The sequence below is a fragment of the Schistocerca serialis genome, chromosome 6 (assembly GCF_023864345.2).
Source record: "Schistocerca serialis cubense isolate TAMUIC-IGC-003099 chromosome 6, iqSchSeri2.2, whole genome shotgun sequence".
NCBI classification, from domain to species: Eukaryota; Metazoa; Arthropoda; class Insecta; order Orthoptera; family Acrididae; genus Schistocerca; species Schistocerca serialis.
Genome location: NC_064643.1, coordinates 138,777,021 through 138,795,095, shown reverse-complemented (window position 1 = coordinate 138,795,095; position 18,075 = coordinate 138,777,021). Strand labels below are relative to the sequence as shown.

The 18,075-nt window shown below is 42.2% G+C and overlaps 1 protein-coding gene and 1 non-coding gene across 2 annotated transcripts in view; both read left to right on the top strand.

Annotated features, from left to right (window-relative positions):
- Positions 1-12,847, top strand: part of LOC126484381 (uncharacterized) — a 246,736-nt gene extending 233,889 nt beyond the window's left edge. The window contains exons 5-6 of the mRNA XM_050107869.1: positions 1,149-1,303; positions 9,748-12,847. Coding sequence (XP_049963826.1) covers positions 1,149-1,303; positions 9,748-10,006 — 414 coding nt within the window. The 3' untranslated portion in view covers positions 10,007-12,847. The remainder of the gene's footprint in view (positions 1-1,148; positions 1,304-9,747) is intronic.
- On the top strand, positions 2,908-2,982 carry Trnas-cga (transfer RNA serine (anticodon CGA)). Its single transcript has one exon. It is a non-coding gene; the product is annotated as a tRNA-Ser (tRNA).
- Positions 12,848-18,075: the final 5,228 nt, after the last annotated feature.

The following is an 18,075-nucleotide window of genomic DNA, read 5'->3' as shown; positions in this document are numbered from 1 at the left end:
GTGGCGGAGGGTACTTATTGTACCACTATCTGATCCCCCCTTCCCTGTTCCATTCACGAATTGTGCGTGGGAAGAACGACTGCTTGTAAGTCTCCGTATTTGCTCTAATTTCTCGGATCTTTTCGTTGTGATCATTACGCGAGATATATGTGGGCGGTAGTAATATGTTGCCCATCTCTTCCCGGAATGTGCTCTCTCGTAATTTCGATAATAAACCTCTCCGTATTGCGTAACGCCTTTCTTGAAGTGTCCGCCACTGGAGCTTGTTCAGCATCTCCGTAACGCTCTCGCACTGACTAAATGTCCCCATGACGAATCGCGCTGCTTCTCGCTGGATCATGTCTGAGAAGATGAGACATGATGAGAAGAGTTTCTCAGACATGGAAAGAGATCAAAGACGTACATTTCTTTTGATTTACGTACATTACACTTAATGGAGGGATACCTGTCCACAAAACAGGCACACGCACACACACACACACACACACACACACACACACACACACACACACACACACACAACAAGAAGAACTTCAAAAAACAACGAAAAACTGAACTGCATACGGACAGCACAATAAATGCAAATAAGAAGACAAAAACGCACAGTTGCAGTTGGAAACACAACGGATAGTAAACACACAGCGTAAATACGCGTTTTTAAAAATGCACTAACGAAAATACGAAATGCATATGTGAGATATCTCGCGAATGTTAACATCACGAAATCATGCACAGTATAGAGAAACCAAACACAATTTTATGGTGACACGAATGTGAAAAGGATCGAGCGAAACTGCATATCGAACCCTTGAAATCTTCGCGTTAAGTTTTGATCCTGAAAATAACCAAAAAACTGTAATGTACAAATACGTTAAGAACTATTTGATCAGATATCTAATTATAATGTAATAAGAAACAAGATATCTAAAATACGTCACAGAAAATATTTCCAAAATAAAGGAAGCGAATAGCTGGTCGAAGCTCAGAGTGTTGCATTTGTAATTTAAATTCTCATCGAGAAGCATTCACTGAGTTTAGTTTATAGTCAACAATGTCCAATGACGATGTGTTGAAAGCCACTGACAATATGACTTGATTGAAAGTAGACTGCGAGTGCCGACATTGTGAAATTTCATTTCTTGTTTCAGGTGCCGCTTCAGCAACTGTTGCCACTTCCACCGTTGACACACCTCCCGTACAGGGAGTACCAGACGCTGTTTCCGACCAGGGCAGGCGCTCCTAAGGCCATCAACTTCGGCCTGGCGGAGCTGTACCACGGTCACGCTGACTTTAGGGGAGAGAGGTGAGAAAGCGAGATGAAAGCCTAAAGCAGTCGTCTGAGACTAGTTCTTTGCAATATTGCATTACGTGGAGAATAATTTTACCAGGACTGAGTACTTTCAAACAATTAATTTATTGTCCTTCGAAACCACAAAATACACTACCGGAAAAAACTTAGTATACACTTTCACTCAAGATTTATTGTTACAACACTGCATATGGAGTAGATGAAATTACATTTACAGATCAGTAGCACAAGCTGTTGTGAGGAACCAGGTATCGACCAATGCTGAAACACCCATATTAGTATGTGGTGTAGTCTCCATTGGAGGCTTATAAAGGCGATGACTCTGGCATCCAGTGTATTGTACAGATGGCGAATACTGTCCTAGGACACGTTATGGCACGCCTGCTCGACCTGTTCACTTAGATTTGTAAGAGTTTTTGGTTGACGAGTCACACGAATCACTTCTCGTTCCATCACCTCCAAAACGTGCTCAGTTGGAGACAATTCTGGAGATCGTGCTGGTCAGGGAAGTTGCTGCGCGTCTTTGGAAAGCACGTTGAGTTTCACAGGCAATGTGTGGGCGAGTATTATCCTGATGGAACAATACATCTCTGACCTGAATGACATTTTCACTCTGCAGCGGAGTGTGCGCTGATATGAAACTTCCTGGCAGATTAAAACTGTGTGCCGGGCCGAGACTCGAACTCGGGACCTTTGCCTTTCGCGGACAAGTGCTCTACCAACTGAGCTACCAAAGCACGACTGACGCCCCGTCCTCACGGCTACTTCTGCCAGTACCTCGTCTCCTACCATCCAAACTACAGAAGCTCTCCTGCGAACCTTGCAGAACTAGTGTAAGTAGGCTGTTTAGGTTTTTTTATTGGTAACGCCACCTCTGTATGAAAATCACTGGCTGTGCTGTGTGCAGTCTGTGGCTGCTTTGCATTGTTGTAATACTCGCCATTGTAGTGTTGGGCAGCGGCAGCTGGATGTGAACAGCGCGTAGCATTGCGCAGTTGGAGGTGAGCCGCCAGCAGTGGTGGATGTGGGGAGAGAGATGGCGGAGTTTTGAAATTTGTCATGAACTGCTATATTTATATATGATGATATCAAGGTAAATACATTGTTTGTTCTCTATTAATATCTTTCATTTGCTAACTATCCCTATCAGTAGTTAGTGCCTTCCATAGTCTGAATCTTTTATTTAGCTGGCAGTCGTGGCGCTCGCTGTATTGCAGTAGCTTGAGCAGCGAAGATTTTTGTGAGGTAAGTGATTTGTGAAGGGTATAGTTTAATGTTAGTCAGGGCCATTCTTTTGTAGGGAATTTTGAAAGTCAGATTGCGTTGCGCTAACAAAATATTGTGTGTCAGTTTAAGCACAGTCGTGTATAACTGTTGAAAGGGGACGTTTCACTAGCACTCCTGAAAGAAAGGATATTGCGGAGACATGACTTAGGCACGGCCTGGGGGATGTTTCCAGAATGAGATTTTCACTCTGCAGCGGTGTGTGTGCTGATATGAAACTTCCTGCAAGGTTCGCAGGAGAGCTTCTGTAAAGTTTGGAAGGTAGGAGACGAGGTACTGGCAGAAATACAGCTGTGAGGACGGGGCGTGAGTCGTGCTTGGGTAGCTCAGTTGGTAGAGCAGTTGCCCGCGAAAGGCAAAGGTCCCGAGTTCGAGTCTCGGCCCGGCACACAGTTTTAATCTGCCAGAAAGTTTCATCTCTGACCTGTTGCAAGAAAAAGAAATTTGTCCGCAGCTCGTGGTCGTGCGGTAGAGTTCTTCCTTCCCGCGCCTGGGTTCCCGGGTTCGATTCCCGGCGGGGTCAGGGATTTTCTCTGCCTCGTGATGACTGGGTGTTGTGTGCTGTCCTTAGGTTAGTTAAGTTTAAGTAGTTCTAAGTCCTAGGGGACTGATGACCATAGATGTTAAGTACCATAGTGCTCAGAACAATTTTCTGTTGCAAGAACGTTGAAAGAACGGGTCTAACAAACATCTTGCATGTGCCTCGACCTCAACATCCTCTCCAGAAACACCAGAGGTGGACGGAAGGTGTAGCTGATCCCAGCCCACTCCATAAGACCTGGGGTGTGGCCAGTGTGTCTTCGACGAATGCACTCCACGAGACAGCCCTCACCAAGTCTACGCCTTGCCCGCAAATCACCACTACTTTCCTGCCGCAGAATCTGTCTTCAGCGCTGAAGACCGCAGCTCGCCACTCCAAGTGATACTCTGACGGCAGCAGTCGAGCCGTGAACATCGATGCTGTAGCGTGACGGGCTAGAGGGGTGCGTGCCCAAGTGCCACTCCCAATAGCCGGTTCGCAACAGTTGACATGTCTGGTCCCACATGTCTGTGCTGTGGTAGCTGTACGATCTACCACTGCTGCCCTTACAATACGACGATCCTGGTAAGCGTCTGCGATGCGTGGACGTTCAGAACCTCATCTACAGATGTGAGAATGTTCTCGTTATCACTGATCGTTGCACAACTTACGCAGCACGTCCAACTTGTTTGGCAGTTCTCCGAAAGGACCATCCCATCAGTTCGGCCACAATTTGACCCCTTTCAAGCTTACTCAGGTGGCTGTAGGAAGCACGAATGCATTTCCATGCTTACTTCACACTCTGCACCACACTAAGTCTTCCACCTTTGTTATTCCATACTAAAGACATAGATGACTCCCTGGTAGCTATGCCAATACGCCGTCTTTTGGCGGACTAGGTTGAAATTGTAGGCAGTACGTCTACTATTCCCCAGGTGGCATATACCGTCATCATATCAAAATCGACGCCGTCTTTCCAGGTGCACTATTTTTTTTTCGGCAATGTAGACACAAAAACGTAACCTATCCGTTATGGAAGTGGTTGAAATATCAGATGCATTGTATTGATATTGCAACGCCGCAATAAATGGTTATTAAAAAAATACTTCCAGTCTTCTTTCTAAAAGTATTATAAAGCGACTGGTTGCAGCATCAACACGATGTATCCATTACGTTACAAGTGTGAAAGGCCGGCTCCGGCGTTTCAGTTGCTCAAAGCTGTCGGGACTCGTTACAATATACACTACGTGATCAAAAGTATCCGGACACCCAATAATACATACGTTTTTCATAGTAGGTGCATTTTACTGCCACCTACTGCCAGGTACTCCATATCAGTGACCTCACTACTCATCAGACATCGTGAGAGAGCAGAATGGGGGGCTCCGTGGAAGTCATGGACGTGGTCCGGTGATTGGGTGTCACTTGTGTCATACGTCTGTACGCGAGATTTCCACACTCTTAAACACCCCTATCTCCACTGTTTCTGATGTGATAGTGAAGCGGAAACGTGAAGGAACTCGTACAGCACAAAAGCGTACAGTCCGACATCGTCTGTCGACTGACAGGGACCGCCAACAGTTGAAGAGGGTAGTAATGTGTAATAGGCAGACATCTAACCAGACCATCACACAGGAATTCCAAACTGCATCAGGATCCACTGCAAGTACTATGACAGTTAGGCGGGAGGTGAGAAAACGTGGATTTCGTGGTCGGATGGCTGCTCATAAGCCGCACATGACGCCAGTAAATGCCAAATGACGCCTCGCTTGGTCTAGGGAGCGTAAAAGTTGGACGATTGAACAGTGTACAAACGTTATGTGAAGTGATGAATCACGGTACACAATGTGGCGATCCCATGGTAGGGTGTGGGTATGAAGAATGCCCGGTGAACGTCATCTGCTAGCGTGTGTAGTGCCAGCGGTAAAATTCGGAGGCGGTGGTGTTATGGTGTGGTCGTGTTTTTCATGGAGGCGTTGAGGGGGCTCTCACCCTTTGTTGTTTTGCGTGGCACTATCACAGCACAGGCCTACTAAGCACCCTCTTGCTTCCCACTGTTGAAGAGCAATTCGAGGATAGCGATTGTATCTTTCAACACGATCGAACACCCATTCATAACGCATGACAATAACATCCCTGTATTGAACTGGCCTGCACAGAGTCCTGATCTGAATCTTTTGGGGTGTCTTGGAACGCCTTCTTCGTGCCAGACCTCACCGACCGATTTTGATATCTGTCGTCAGTACAGCGCTCCGTGAAGAATGGGCTGCCATTCCCCAAGAAACCTTCCGGCATCTGACTGAACGTATGCCTGAGCAAGTGGAAGCTGTCATCAAGGCTTAAGGTCGACCAACACCACGTTGAATTCCAGCATTACCGATGGAGGGCTCCACGGATACTTTTGATATCATAGTGTATGCAGTATACAGGGATAAGTGCAATCATACTGCACTCTCTGCCATCGAAACCATGCGCTGCAGCGCTTAATATATGCGTAGTTTCACACATATAGGATGGGTCGGGACTAAAAGCAAACCTGGTATTTAGGTCAGCAGCATAATTTCGATATTCCATGCCGAATGCCAGCTCTACTTCCGGTTTGCATTATTAACCCATGCTCTAAGTCTGACGTCTAGTGATCTGCTGGGAGGCACACAACTTCATGTAGCAATAATTTCAACCGAAGACACTAGAAGAATACAACATACCAATACTGCCAGAGCTGACCACTTCTTTCATTGCGTCGCGGTGAAGAAACATAAAATTATGTCGTTTCGGTGTGGATGAGGCAGTCAGTGTAACACTTAAACCAACGTTCGCAGTTATTTCTTGGATAGTCACTGCCTTGCCTACAAGTTTACACCCTCTTCAGCTCCATGCAGCACCAAGAGCAATCTCTTGATGTCTCAGCACATGTTATGTCATCCTGTCCCTCCTTATAGCCAGTGTTTTCCATACATTCCTCTCCTCACTGATTCTGGAGAGAAATCATTCCCTTATTAAATTGCTTCATTTTGGCTTTCTACAGGGTGGAACAGTGATCGTGACCGGGCCAAATATCTCACGAAATAAGCGTCAAACGAAAAAACTACAAAGAACCAAACTTATCTAGCTTGAAGGAGGAAACCAGATGGCGCTGTGGTTGGCCCGCTATATGGCACTGCCATAGGTCAAACGGATACCAACTGTGCTTTTATAAATAGGAACCTCCATTTTTTATTACATATTCGTGTAGTACGAAAAGAAATATGAATGTTTTAGTTGGACCACTTTTTTCGCTTTGTGATAAATGGCGCTGTAATAGAAACATATGGCTCACAATTTTAGACGAACAGTTGGTAACAGGTAGGTTTTTTAAATTAAAATACAGAACGTAGGCACGTTTGAACATTTTATTTCAGTTGCTCCAATGTGATACATGTACCTTTGTGAACTTATCATTTCTGAGAACGCATGCTGTTACAGCGTGATTACCTGTAAATACCACATTAATGCAATAAATGCTCAAAATGATGTCTGTCAACCTCAGTACATTTGGCGATACGTGTAACGACATTCCTCTCAACAGCGAGTAGTTCGCCTTCTGTAATGTTCGCACATGCATTGACAATGCGCTGACGCATGTTGTCAGACGTTGTCAGTGAATCATGATAGCAAATATCCTTCAACTTTCCCCACAGAAAGATATCCGGAGACGTCAGATCCGGTGAACGTGCGGGCCATGGTATGGTGCTTCGACGACCAATCCACCTGTCATGAAACATGCTTTTCAATACCGCTTCAACCGCAAGCGAGCTATGTGCCAGACATCCATCATATTACATCGCCATTCTGTCATGCAGCGAAACATCTTGTAGAAACATCGGTAGAACATTACGTAGGAAATCAGCATACATTGCACCACATTGCCATCGATAAAATGGGGGCCAATTATCCTTCGTCCCATAATGTCGCACCATACATTAACCCGCCAAGGTCGCTGATGTTCCACTTGTCGCAGACATCGTGGATTTTCCGTTGCCCAATAGTGCATATTACGCCGGTTTACGTTAGCGCTGTTGGTGAACGACACTTCGTCGCTAAATAGAACGCGTGCAAAAAATCTGTCATCGTACCGTAATTTCTCTTGTGCACAATGGCTGAACTGTACACGACGTTCAAAGTCGTCGCCATGCAATTCCTGGTGCTTAGAAATATGGTACGGGTGCAATCGATGTTGATGTAGCATTCTCAACACCGACGTCTTTTAGATTCCCGATTGTAGCGCAGTTTGTCTGCTACTGATGTGCGGTTTAGCCGCAACAGGAACTAAAACACCTACTTGTGCATCATCATTTGCTGCAGGTCGTGGTTGACGTTTCACATGTGGCTGAACACTTCCTGTTTCCTTAAATAACGTAACTATCCGGCGAACGGTCCGGACACTTGGATGATGTCGTCCGGGATACCGAGGAGCATACATAGCACACGCCCGTTGGGCATATTGATCACAATAGCCATACATCAACACAATATAGACCTTTTCCGCAGTTGGTAAACGGTCTATTTTAACAACGGTAATGGATCACGAAGGAAATACCGGCCTCACTGGCGGAACGTTACGTGATACCACGTGCTTATGCGTTTGTGACCATTACAGCGCCATCTATCACAAAGCGAAAAAAGTGGTGCAACTAAAACATTCATATTTCTTTACGTACTACACGAATATGTAATAAAAAATGGGGGTTCCTATTTTAAAAAAAACGCAGTTGACATCCGTTTGACCTATGGAAGCGCCATCTAGCGGGCCAACCATAGCGCCATCTGCTTTCTCCCTTCAAGCTAGACGAGTTTTGTTCTTTGTAGTTTTTTCGTTTGATGCTTATTTCGTGAGATATTTGGGCTGGTCACTATCAATGGGCCACCCTGTATATCCGCAACTGCTACTAAATATCATGTATTTCAAACAGTTGTAGTTGCCGCAGTGCCTGTTCGTTCGGACATACATGCATGTGTGATGCAAAATTGCATCCTCATTCGGGAGAACACAGACACTGCAATGTCATACAAAACTTTCTAACGAAGCTACTGCCAGGTCCCGGCTCCATTGTAACTGCTTTTGTTCCGAGAGCGACCTCTTAAGTTTACGTATAAGTACTTGAATTTCAAAAGCAATAAATTTTTGAACAGATTATTAACAGAAGAGGCAATTAAATGACCTGTCCTGTCACGGTCACCAAAATAACTGTTTAACTGTAAGATACAGGGTGTCCGATAAGTCTTTCACTGATTACATAATTTGATAACTCAGGTTAGAAGTATGGTACAAATATGAAACTGGTGTCTAATTGTTTACAAACTATCAAAGTTTTTTTCACACAACAGTGAACTTCCACATGAGCAGCCTTGGTAGCACGTAGCACATCTAGGCGATATTCAATTTCCGTCCACACATTAGCCAACATCACTGGAGGGATCGATTCAACGACTGTGATTATCCGTTGCCGCAGGGTTTCAAGATCTGGTACACGTGTTTGGTAGACCTCGTCCTTGACATAACCCCATAAAAAGAAGCCTAATAGGGTTATGTCAGGAGAGCGTGGAGGCCAAACTGTTGGTCCATCACGACCAATCCATCGCCCAGGAAAGGTCATATCGAGATAGGCACGGACGTCCAAACCCCGATGAGGCAGTGCACCGTCTTGCTGAAACAAGACATCGGGGTGATACTGAAGCAGCTGAGGAACAGCATACAGTTGCAACATGTCCAGATACACTGCAGATCTGATGGTAGCCTCAGCGAAGAAGAATGGCCCGATAATTCGATCGTACAATAGGGCGCACCAAACTTTCATCTTTGGACTGCCTCTGGTGCACTCCATGACCTCGCCAGGAGGGTTGTGAACCCCAAGTGCACACATTATGGCGATTCACTACTCCACTGACAAAAAAAGGTCGCTTCGTCGGGAAAGGCAATTCGTCTGAGATGACCATCATCGTCCTCAATACGTGATACATTTCGACATCAAAGTCATATCGACGTGCACAGTCACTGGGCAACAAGGCCTGAACGATTTGCACTTTGTATGCACGAAACAATAAACGTTTGTGTAAAATGTCATGGAGAGAGCTTTTTGCCGTCTGTAATTCACGTGAGGCCCTGAGCACCTATTTCGTCGGACTTCGCAGAAAAGACTGCCTTACTGCTTCCACCCTGTCTGCTGAGGTTCTTAGTCGACCAGACCTCGGAAGGTCAGCAACCGATCCTGTGTTCTTGAACTTCTCCTACTAGGCTTTAATGTTCTTGACGTCAGGTGGATTCCTTCCAAATATTATCTGCAAGTGTCTCTGCACTGTGGTTTGTGATCGTGTCTCATGGTACCACAGGACACACTGTGCCTTCTCCTGATCGGTTAACATGGCTTCTTAGGCACTGCACCTCATCCACTACTTACGTACTGCGAACCTAAAACAGAAATAAGACTTTGATAGTTGTAAGCAATTCGATACATGTTTCGTATTTGTATCTTACTTCTAGCCTGAGTTATCAATTTATGTAATCAGGGAAAGTCTTTTCAGACACCCTTTATGTCTGAACTGCCATGAAAAAAGGAAAACTAGGCACGCAGAGCGGGCTGTTCGCTTCCCGCAGGTACGGCGTGCCGCGGCAGCGCCTGCGGCCCGCCCCCAACTACTACTCGGCGCGCGGTCCCGCCCCCGGCCAGAAGTCCGGCCGCCGGAGGCCACCGGCCTACCAGCGCGGCCAGCTGCGTAAGCTGTGCATCGAGTACGGCGGCTTCAAGCCTCCCATCGTGCCCTCGCAGCAGATCGACGACGACGACGCGCTCGACGTGGCCGCGTCGTCCGCTGCCGCCGCCGCCGCCGCAGCCGCCTCCGGCGCCAAGGAGTGACCTGGCGGGGTCTGCAGCTGAGGGGCGGCGCGGGCCGCCGCGACAGACCGACTGACCAATCGCGGAAACCGTCACCGCCGTGGCTGCCAGTCGTGCAGTGTTTCGGCTGCAGCGTGAGAGACACGCTACATACCGCTGGTTCACACTAGCCAGTTCATTAAATCCAGTCGCCTGTGACTCAGTGGCCAAATGTTCCCCAACACACTTATTTATCCCAGTGGCTCGGCGAAATTATTTGTTTAACTTTCGATTCAGAAATTATCATGCGTGTGCTTCCCTCCGTTAAACAGGATGGGCAAAATATAGCTGAGGTGCAAAATATTTCGTGTACCATACGATAGGCAACCAAACTTACTTATATCATCCACTTACTGAGTGGATGATATAGTTTGGGTTGCCTACCTTAAGGTGCATAAAATGTTTTCTGGTCCAGTTTTTCTTTCTCCCCCGCCCCCCATCTGTAATCAAGTGCCATCCTGTCTGGTGATATTTTCTTGACACATGTTGCAGTGTAAGATAACCTTTTTGATATCTTTCATTATTTGATTATAGTTTTGACTTTGTCCTACCGATCGTTACCTACAACTGTAAATCGTCGTTATCACTGAAATTCATTTCTTTTCGTTGGGATGGCTAAACAGGAAAGTGGTTATTTATTGCTCCAAACAGCTTACTCTATACTCATCACATGCAATGAATATATGGATGGTAAATATACATAAATAACGTGCCAGGTGAGGATACAGTCTCTTCACGCATTGTACAAGTGGAGACTACAATATGAAGGGCTTATTTCAATAATCGTACAAGTCCATTACCTCCACTTTTCTGTCGATAATGCTTCTGACATTAATGGTCCAAACAAACAGAAAGAAAGGTTCATCTCTAGCAAGAAGCCATATGCGTGAATATTTCTGGTATCTCAACTGCAGGTTTTTCAGCGCTCATTTAACTTTAGGACTCTGTACCTCAGAATGAACAAAAATGGACTTGTGCCGCTACTGAAAAAAGCCCTTCATATTTACACTTACACCAACTCACCGAATGACCAGACTTGGTCAGGTAGGAGCACATTCTAAGTTTTCTAAGTCCACCAGTAACTCCTCTACATTCAGGTCTTCCCTAACAGTTATCTCTCTCGCATTTATGGATCGGCAATCACGGATTGTTGTAATGGAGACATGCCATTTGAGTTTGTCACTATTTACGTGCAACACGATTCTTGTGGTTTGTGTGTTGCTCAGCGTAAATATCCCACTACATTCTCAACTGCTTAGTAGCAAAATCAATGAGAACATTAAAATATCGTGGGAAGGAGACTGGAATGAATTACTGGCCACTGGATTAAATTACTAGATTACTGTGAACCAGCCTATTGTACCAGCTCCCCTTTAGTTTCTCATAGGAAATCTGGTTGTTGGAGCAACAATTTGCAACCAACAGACGGTATGACGAATTTTTTTACCACAGCGGTATTTAATTATTAGCAAGGCATAATCAGAACATTTTCTAACCTCTTTAGATACATCGTTTTCAACTAAATTACAGCATTTCAGACCAGGTAAAAGTTCCTTTTAGTTACCCATATTTATCGACATTTCTGGGTACTGTGACATATTCCAAGTCTTTTTCATAACACATTAACTTCATTTAATATTACAAAGACGTTTTTTTCTATAGCATCATACTACATAGAGTGGTCTTGAGAATTAAATGTCATTCAGTCAGTTACACCATTTCTGAAACATGTAACTTGACTGTGGTCTGTGTAGGAGCAAATTAATGCGAAGCAGACTGTAGCAAACACTTATTTAGAAAATTATGTCGCTTTTGATTTCCTTCTCATTCGGGGATCATCTTTATGCTGGCACGAATTTAACATCTTCTGAATATTTAGTGTTTCTATTCCTTATCTATTATATTATCTGGGAAGTAATAGTCATCACCCTCAGAGCAATGATTTCACTAAAATTAAGCATTCCTAATTGGAACAATTTCGTCTTCAGTAAGTAATTTTCATTCATCAACGGCTGTGAAAGCCTTGCCTGTAACAGCATCAGATGACAAGACAGTGCTCTGCAAAGTTCTTCAAAACCCACAAATGCATGCCTGAAGCTGACTTATGAAATTCAAAACCAAACACAACCATTAAATGTACTTTTTCTGGGATGTGAATAATGGTTGTGATGAATATCTAGATTCTCCTTTTACATAAATGAATTATCGTTTATCTATCATGGTTTAAAGTACTGATACCTGCCATTAATAGACGGGAATAAAATGAACATCAATGAAACACTTTCATTGAAAGTATGGTGTTCCGTGCATTCTGTAGTAATATCTGCTTGATGTGTCTTTTTCTCTTTTTTTCCCTGCAATGTCTGTAACTTACTATCCCAAATTCTGAAAAATGAGTCAACCATTGTTTTCACAACTCCTAGTCTTCTTGTTTGTATAGTAGTAAGATTCAATTTGCAATCGGGGAACCTTTCATCACATGTTACATAATCTTTTCATTTATCATTATTTTAAATATTTTTCATCATGTGTAACGTAAGCATAGGCAGCGTATGTTAAGTTCGGACGATGCACATAACGTAGGAGGACATTCAAATGTGTAGGTGGGGACAGTATATTTAAGGTTGAGAGGTGATACTTGTACCTGTAACTACCTGTAAATAAGTTATTTTTACTCTGTCATAGTATTAATACTTCACTGGAATTTGTACAACAATATAAACTAATCATTTTTACTTTTTTTACTCACATAATCGTTTTTTAATTCTGTTAACAAAACAGAACTCATGTGTATAGAGAAGTTGTACTATTTTTATAATAAAGATCTGATGTTTTTCGTATGTATGTTGTGCTATATTTTCACAAGATATCTATATACATTCCCCACTTAGGAAGTTTGAAAACACATCTTTGTGAACAACATAGTACACATTTATGAAAACTCAACATCGCAGCAGTTCTGAAGAAAAAAATATATATCATCACACAGGGAATTGACTGAGTATTAGCACGCGAGACAGCAGGTACGTTATTTACATTTATTTATGACTCTCTTTTCGCGAGAAAAGTGTGGAAAAACAGAGGGAGCCTGCTCTTGAATCCACTTTATTCGAGTTAAACTTCTCTTAAGTGTTTATCCAATTACGAAACTTTTTTTTACATGCTGGGTGCGACAACAGTATCATACAAAGTCGACAACATTTAAAAAAGTATATTCGCAATGGGGTTGGTGCGAGTAAACACATTAATTTGCCAACTCAGTGTCGAGATTTATTTGCCGCTGCTGCAACAGACCATTAAGTTGATAAACGCTCCCTGTTAAGGAGGAAGAGCAGTGTGTCTCCATAATACATTGACTGTTATGCATAACCTACTCTATGCACTGCCTGTCTTATTCACTGAAGTGTTTTATCGTCGACACTTTTTATTACAGAACTTTTTTAACGACTACAGCAATCTTATCTTTCTTTCCGTAGACAGAAATTGAGTATTGGCAGTTGTAACGCAGCAGGATTTGCAGACTGTTTTTAATTAAGATCTATGCTGTTTAAACGTACTACAGACGTCATAATAACAACGTCCATCATAGAACTTATTTAAATTGTTTTCTTGTTATATGAAAAAATAATGTTGTTTTGATTTATCAAGGAATTTACCAGACGACTAATGTATGTGACTCTTTTTCTGTTTGTATTACAAATAACGATAGCATAATTGCATACTTTTATTTTCGTCTAAGCTCACTTGTTTGCGGTCTTGAAATGGTGTGTCGTATTAAGCCTAGCGCAAATGTTAGCTTTCCATAGGAGACAACATACCAATTAAACATCAAGAAGGAAAGAGTGAGACAGCGTCAAAATTGGACAGAGATGTGTGGTTGCAATGCAAAATGTTTGTGCCCGGCACTCAAACGTCCTCTCTCTCACAAACATATCTGCTAAAATTGCCGCTATGAAATATTAAATATCTGAATATAAACAACTAAAAACAAAAAAAGAATTTCAGTTAATGAAATAATTTATAAAATAATGATTTCTTTTATAGAGCACTCAACTCTAGAACAATGTCTGATTATACTATGGTTAAATAAACATATCTTAAATTCGGTGCAAACTACGAGTAACTGTTACATTTATATGCAAGGTACATCTTTAACAACATCATCAGATACTCCACTGCAATTCACTTCATTTTTAGAGTTCTCCACTCTGCTTAAAATCCTTTGATACTCTGAAACAAAAAGCAAATGATTACTAAGAAGGCATTTTTATAGAAAGTTGAAACAGCTTTGAAACAAACTGCCTCTTTAGCACACACTTTAAAGAACTGGAAGAATGTGCTGATGATTCATTAGTAATGAAACATTTCTCTCTGAATGTGTTGTTTCCTTAGAGATTGCCTCCGTGAAGCCTCTCTGCCTTTCGTAGATGTTAGTACACTAACTCCAATTGTCATGATGAAAGGAATTTCATCGCTGATTTTTACAAGTTTATAAAAAAGCGAACAAAGGGACTAATGAAGACCTATGCTATTACGAGTAAATTCACACAGACAGTATAGATAGCCTGATAAACTGTGGGATATTATTATTATCATTATTATTTACTACCTGTGCTTGGCATGTGTTGAAATGCCTCTTTTTCTTTCTTAGTATGTGTAGTCATACGAAGGAGACACATTTACATATAGAAAATAAATAAAAGACTATGATTTTTATGCGTTAAATTAAATTTGAAAAGTTTATTCGAGTGCTTTAGGATGCACCGTATTTTTTGTCTTTCTATACTCTGTAAAGCCAAATAAATTTTCGGCTGTGCTACTCTTCATGCAAATAAGAGAGAGACTGCGCTCCATACTGTTACTCCAAATCAAATAATTACAGGTACGCAGTACCAACGTATCGTCTTCGGATGTTTCTACATGTCGCCCCTTCTCGTCCACCTGCAGCAGTGGTAGGTATAAGTTACTCCGACAGTACTTTTGCGCGAATGTGTCCTACACCAAATTTTTTTGAAATTTCTCTAGGTGTTTCTGAACTATGCTTTGTGGAACCTCTTCTTCAGCCGTAGTGGTTATCTTATTGTCACAGTAAATGTTGCCAGATACCAAGTAACACGTGTGCGAATTTGGTAGAAGTTCATGCAGGCGTTACTGAAGTACACTCATATATCTTTGCACCTCCACCCCCTACCCACAAGTGTAGGGTAAAATGTCATGGTAACTGTCACCAATAAGTCTAGCGATCAAGAAAACTGTTAATTTAATATTAATGTGGGTTGTTATGTAATATTTTTACATGACACATCTTTGAGCCCTAGTCCCACCTTCCCACCTGTAGGAGTGGCAAGGTATATTATCCCACAACATTTTTATCCAAAAATTGTCCGAAATCGCTCGAGACGATACTGAGTTAACCTTTCATGTCAGCCACTTTGCATCCCTATCCTTACGGCTGGTAGGTAGTCCTTTTCACCACAGAAAGTTTCGCAGTCACATACGCAAGTCGCAAATGTTTCATTGTTATAGGATGAATGTTGCAGGAACGCAAGGCAAATAAACAAATAAATATTCACTTTTATATGTAAAATATATAACAGTAAACACTGCAAATGTGATTATTTGCTCCATTTCGTATTTTATCACCAGTGAGACGCTTCTGTTATTCTTGAAAATAAATCCCAAACACTTGTTTGATCCTTTGATAGTACTACCGGTTTCACAACGTTAGAGCTACGCCTTCACGTACATATAAATAAAGAAGAACAGTACATGAAGGATTTAGAAATTATAAACATTTTTAGAAATGGCAAGAATCTAGAGAGAAGAAAATATAAAGTGATACATAATATGTAGCTCACAAAACCAATTGCAAATTTAGTGGACAACTTAATTATTTTCAGATCATTTACATGTAAAAGCTGAGCGTATTGGATATCCCATCATTCACAGTAAAGTTATAATAAATTCTTCGAAATAGTGATGAGAGTCAAAATTTGAAATAAGTGGAATGAAGAAGAGGAGCATAAAATCAGGTCAGCTCGAAAAATAATAATAAAATTGTAAAATCAGCAAAGGGACCTTTAGGTGAATAGCGATACTAAACAAAAGTCGCGATCAAAACGCAGGATGTAGTGGAAAGAACTGGTTCCTTCAGAAAGTTGAGGTGAGAATACGAAGATATGGCATAATAGCTGTTATTATACTTTATTGATATCATGTGTAGCGGTTCGTGTCAGGCGAGAGTAAAAGACACGAGGCTGAAGAAGATATTATTTGAAGCGTACTCGCACGCTACTCACTGCAAACTAAGAGAGCTTTTGTTGTATGTCAACTGTTGTGAAAAGATGGAGTCTAGCTTCTGATCTTAATGAGTATGGAAGAATGTATTACGGCTTAAGAGAGAAGGCATTTTTGCGAGACCGCCATCTTTAATTGAAAGGCATTTTCTGATTTTGTGCGAGAATAATAAGCCAATAAACCAGTTTCTAAACAGCATAAACAAGGTGTGTATTGTGTAAATTATTGCCCATCTTATAGTTTCACATTTTCAAATACTTGTGCATGCCTAGGAGACATTTCTTTGGGTTGTGGAAGCTCGAACCTCGAATAGTGCAGCCGCGCGCAGTGGTCGCTCGGTCAGAGGCGGCTCCTCCCGCCGGAGGTTCGAGTCCTCCCTCGGGCATGTGTGTGAGTGATGTCCTTAGCGTTAAGTTAAGTCTAGGGACCGATAACCTCAGCGGTTTGGTCCCTAAGTAATTCACACATTTAGAATAGTACAGCTTACAGTCAACGTGCAGCAGCAGATCTCTAGTCTACCATGCACAATCCCCTGAACATAAACGTCATCTAGTGACATCTGTTTGATTATTTATTCATTTCAAAGACCTTAAGTCTTTTCTTAAAGAGACTGAATATTGAAGAACTAATTCCTTGTATCAGTAATAATAATAATAATAATAATAATAATAATAATAATAATTAAATGAAAGCAGTAATTAAATGTTTAATATTAATAATAATAATGTAAGCAGTTCGTAGAGGTTACGTTTTGTCACTGAAAGGAAATTTTCAGCACAGATCTCCATACAATAACTGGGTTCAGGGTGAAATAATGACTCCTCTCATGATCATTCCATCTCAGTAAAGTTTTAACAATTTACCTATCACGTGAGAGGGAATTACATGTGATATGCTAACAGTCAGCCAAGGTGCGAGAAATGCAAAACTCAGGTATGCCCATACATCACCCAACAATAGAAACAGGCCAGCTGCCCCATGGAAAAACTTGTGTGGCCCTGAAACAGACCAGCTGCCCCGTGGAAAATCTTGTGTGATCCTGGTGTAGACAAAGTAAAGGTTGTAGCTGACGAACTGGACCAGTACTTCACATTACCTACAACCATAACTGAACCACAAACGAAACAGAGACTCAGTGATTACTTCAGGGGGTAAACGACTGTAGGCACGAATAATTCTATGTTCAGCATGTTATTTGCAACATCATCAAAAACCCCATCATGTGTATCAGTTCACCAACTACTGGACGCGATGGCATCACGGTCAAAATGTTAAAGCTTATTGTTGACCCACTACTGCCAACTATAACAGATATTTTCAATCACACCATAACCCTTACCTCTGGAAACAGGACATATAAGCAGTAACCTCAAATGGACGCTGCCACAGCACCCTCTAACAAACTACCTAACTACAAACAATGTACTAGATGAATACCAATCAGGCTTACGTAAACACCAAAGCGCAACATCTGTCTTAATAAAGATAACAGATGACCTGTAGCTTGTCATGGAAGCACAAGAGGCGACTATCACATGCTTCTTATACTTTAGCAAAGGCTTTGACAATGTCGATTTCGACACTTTACTTCCCAGACTTAGAAGCCTAAATTCCTCGCCAAGTGCAATGTGATGGTTTGTCTCATACCTGACGTCTCGCCAGCAATGCATCATATCCGGCACCATTAATTCACAATGGAGGCAGATAGCATCAGGTGGCCCGCAGGGTTCGGTATAAGGTCCTATACTCTTTTC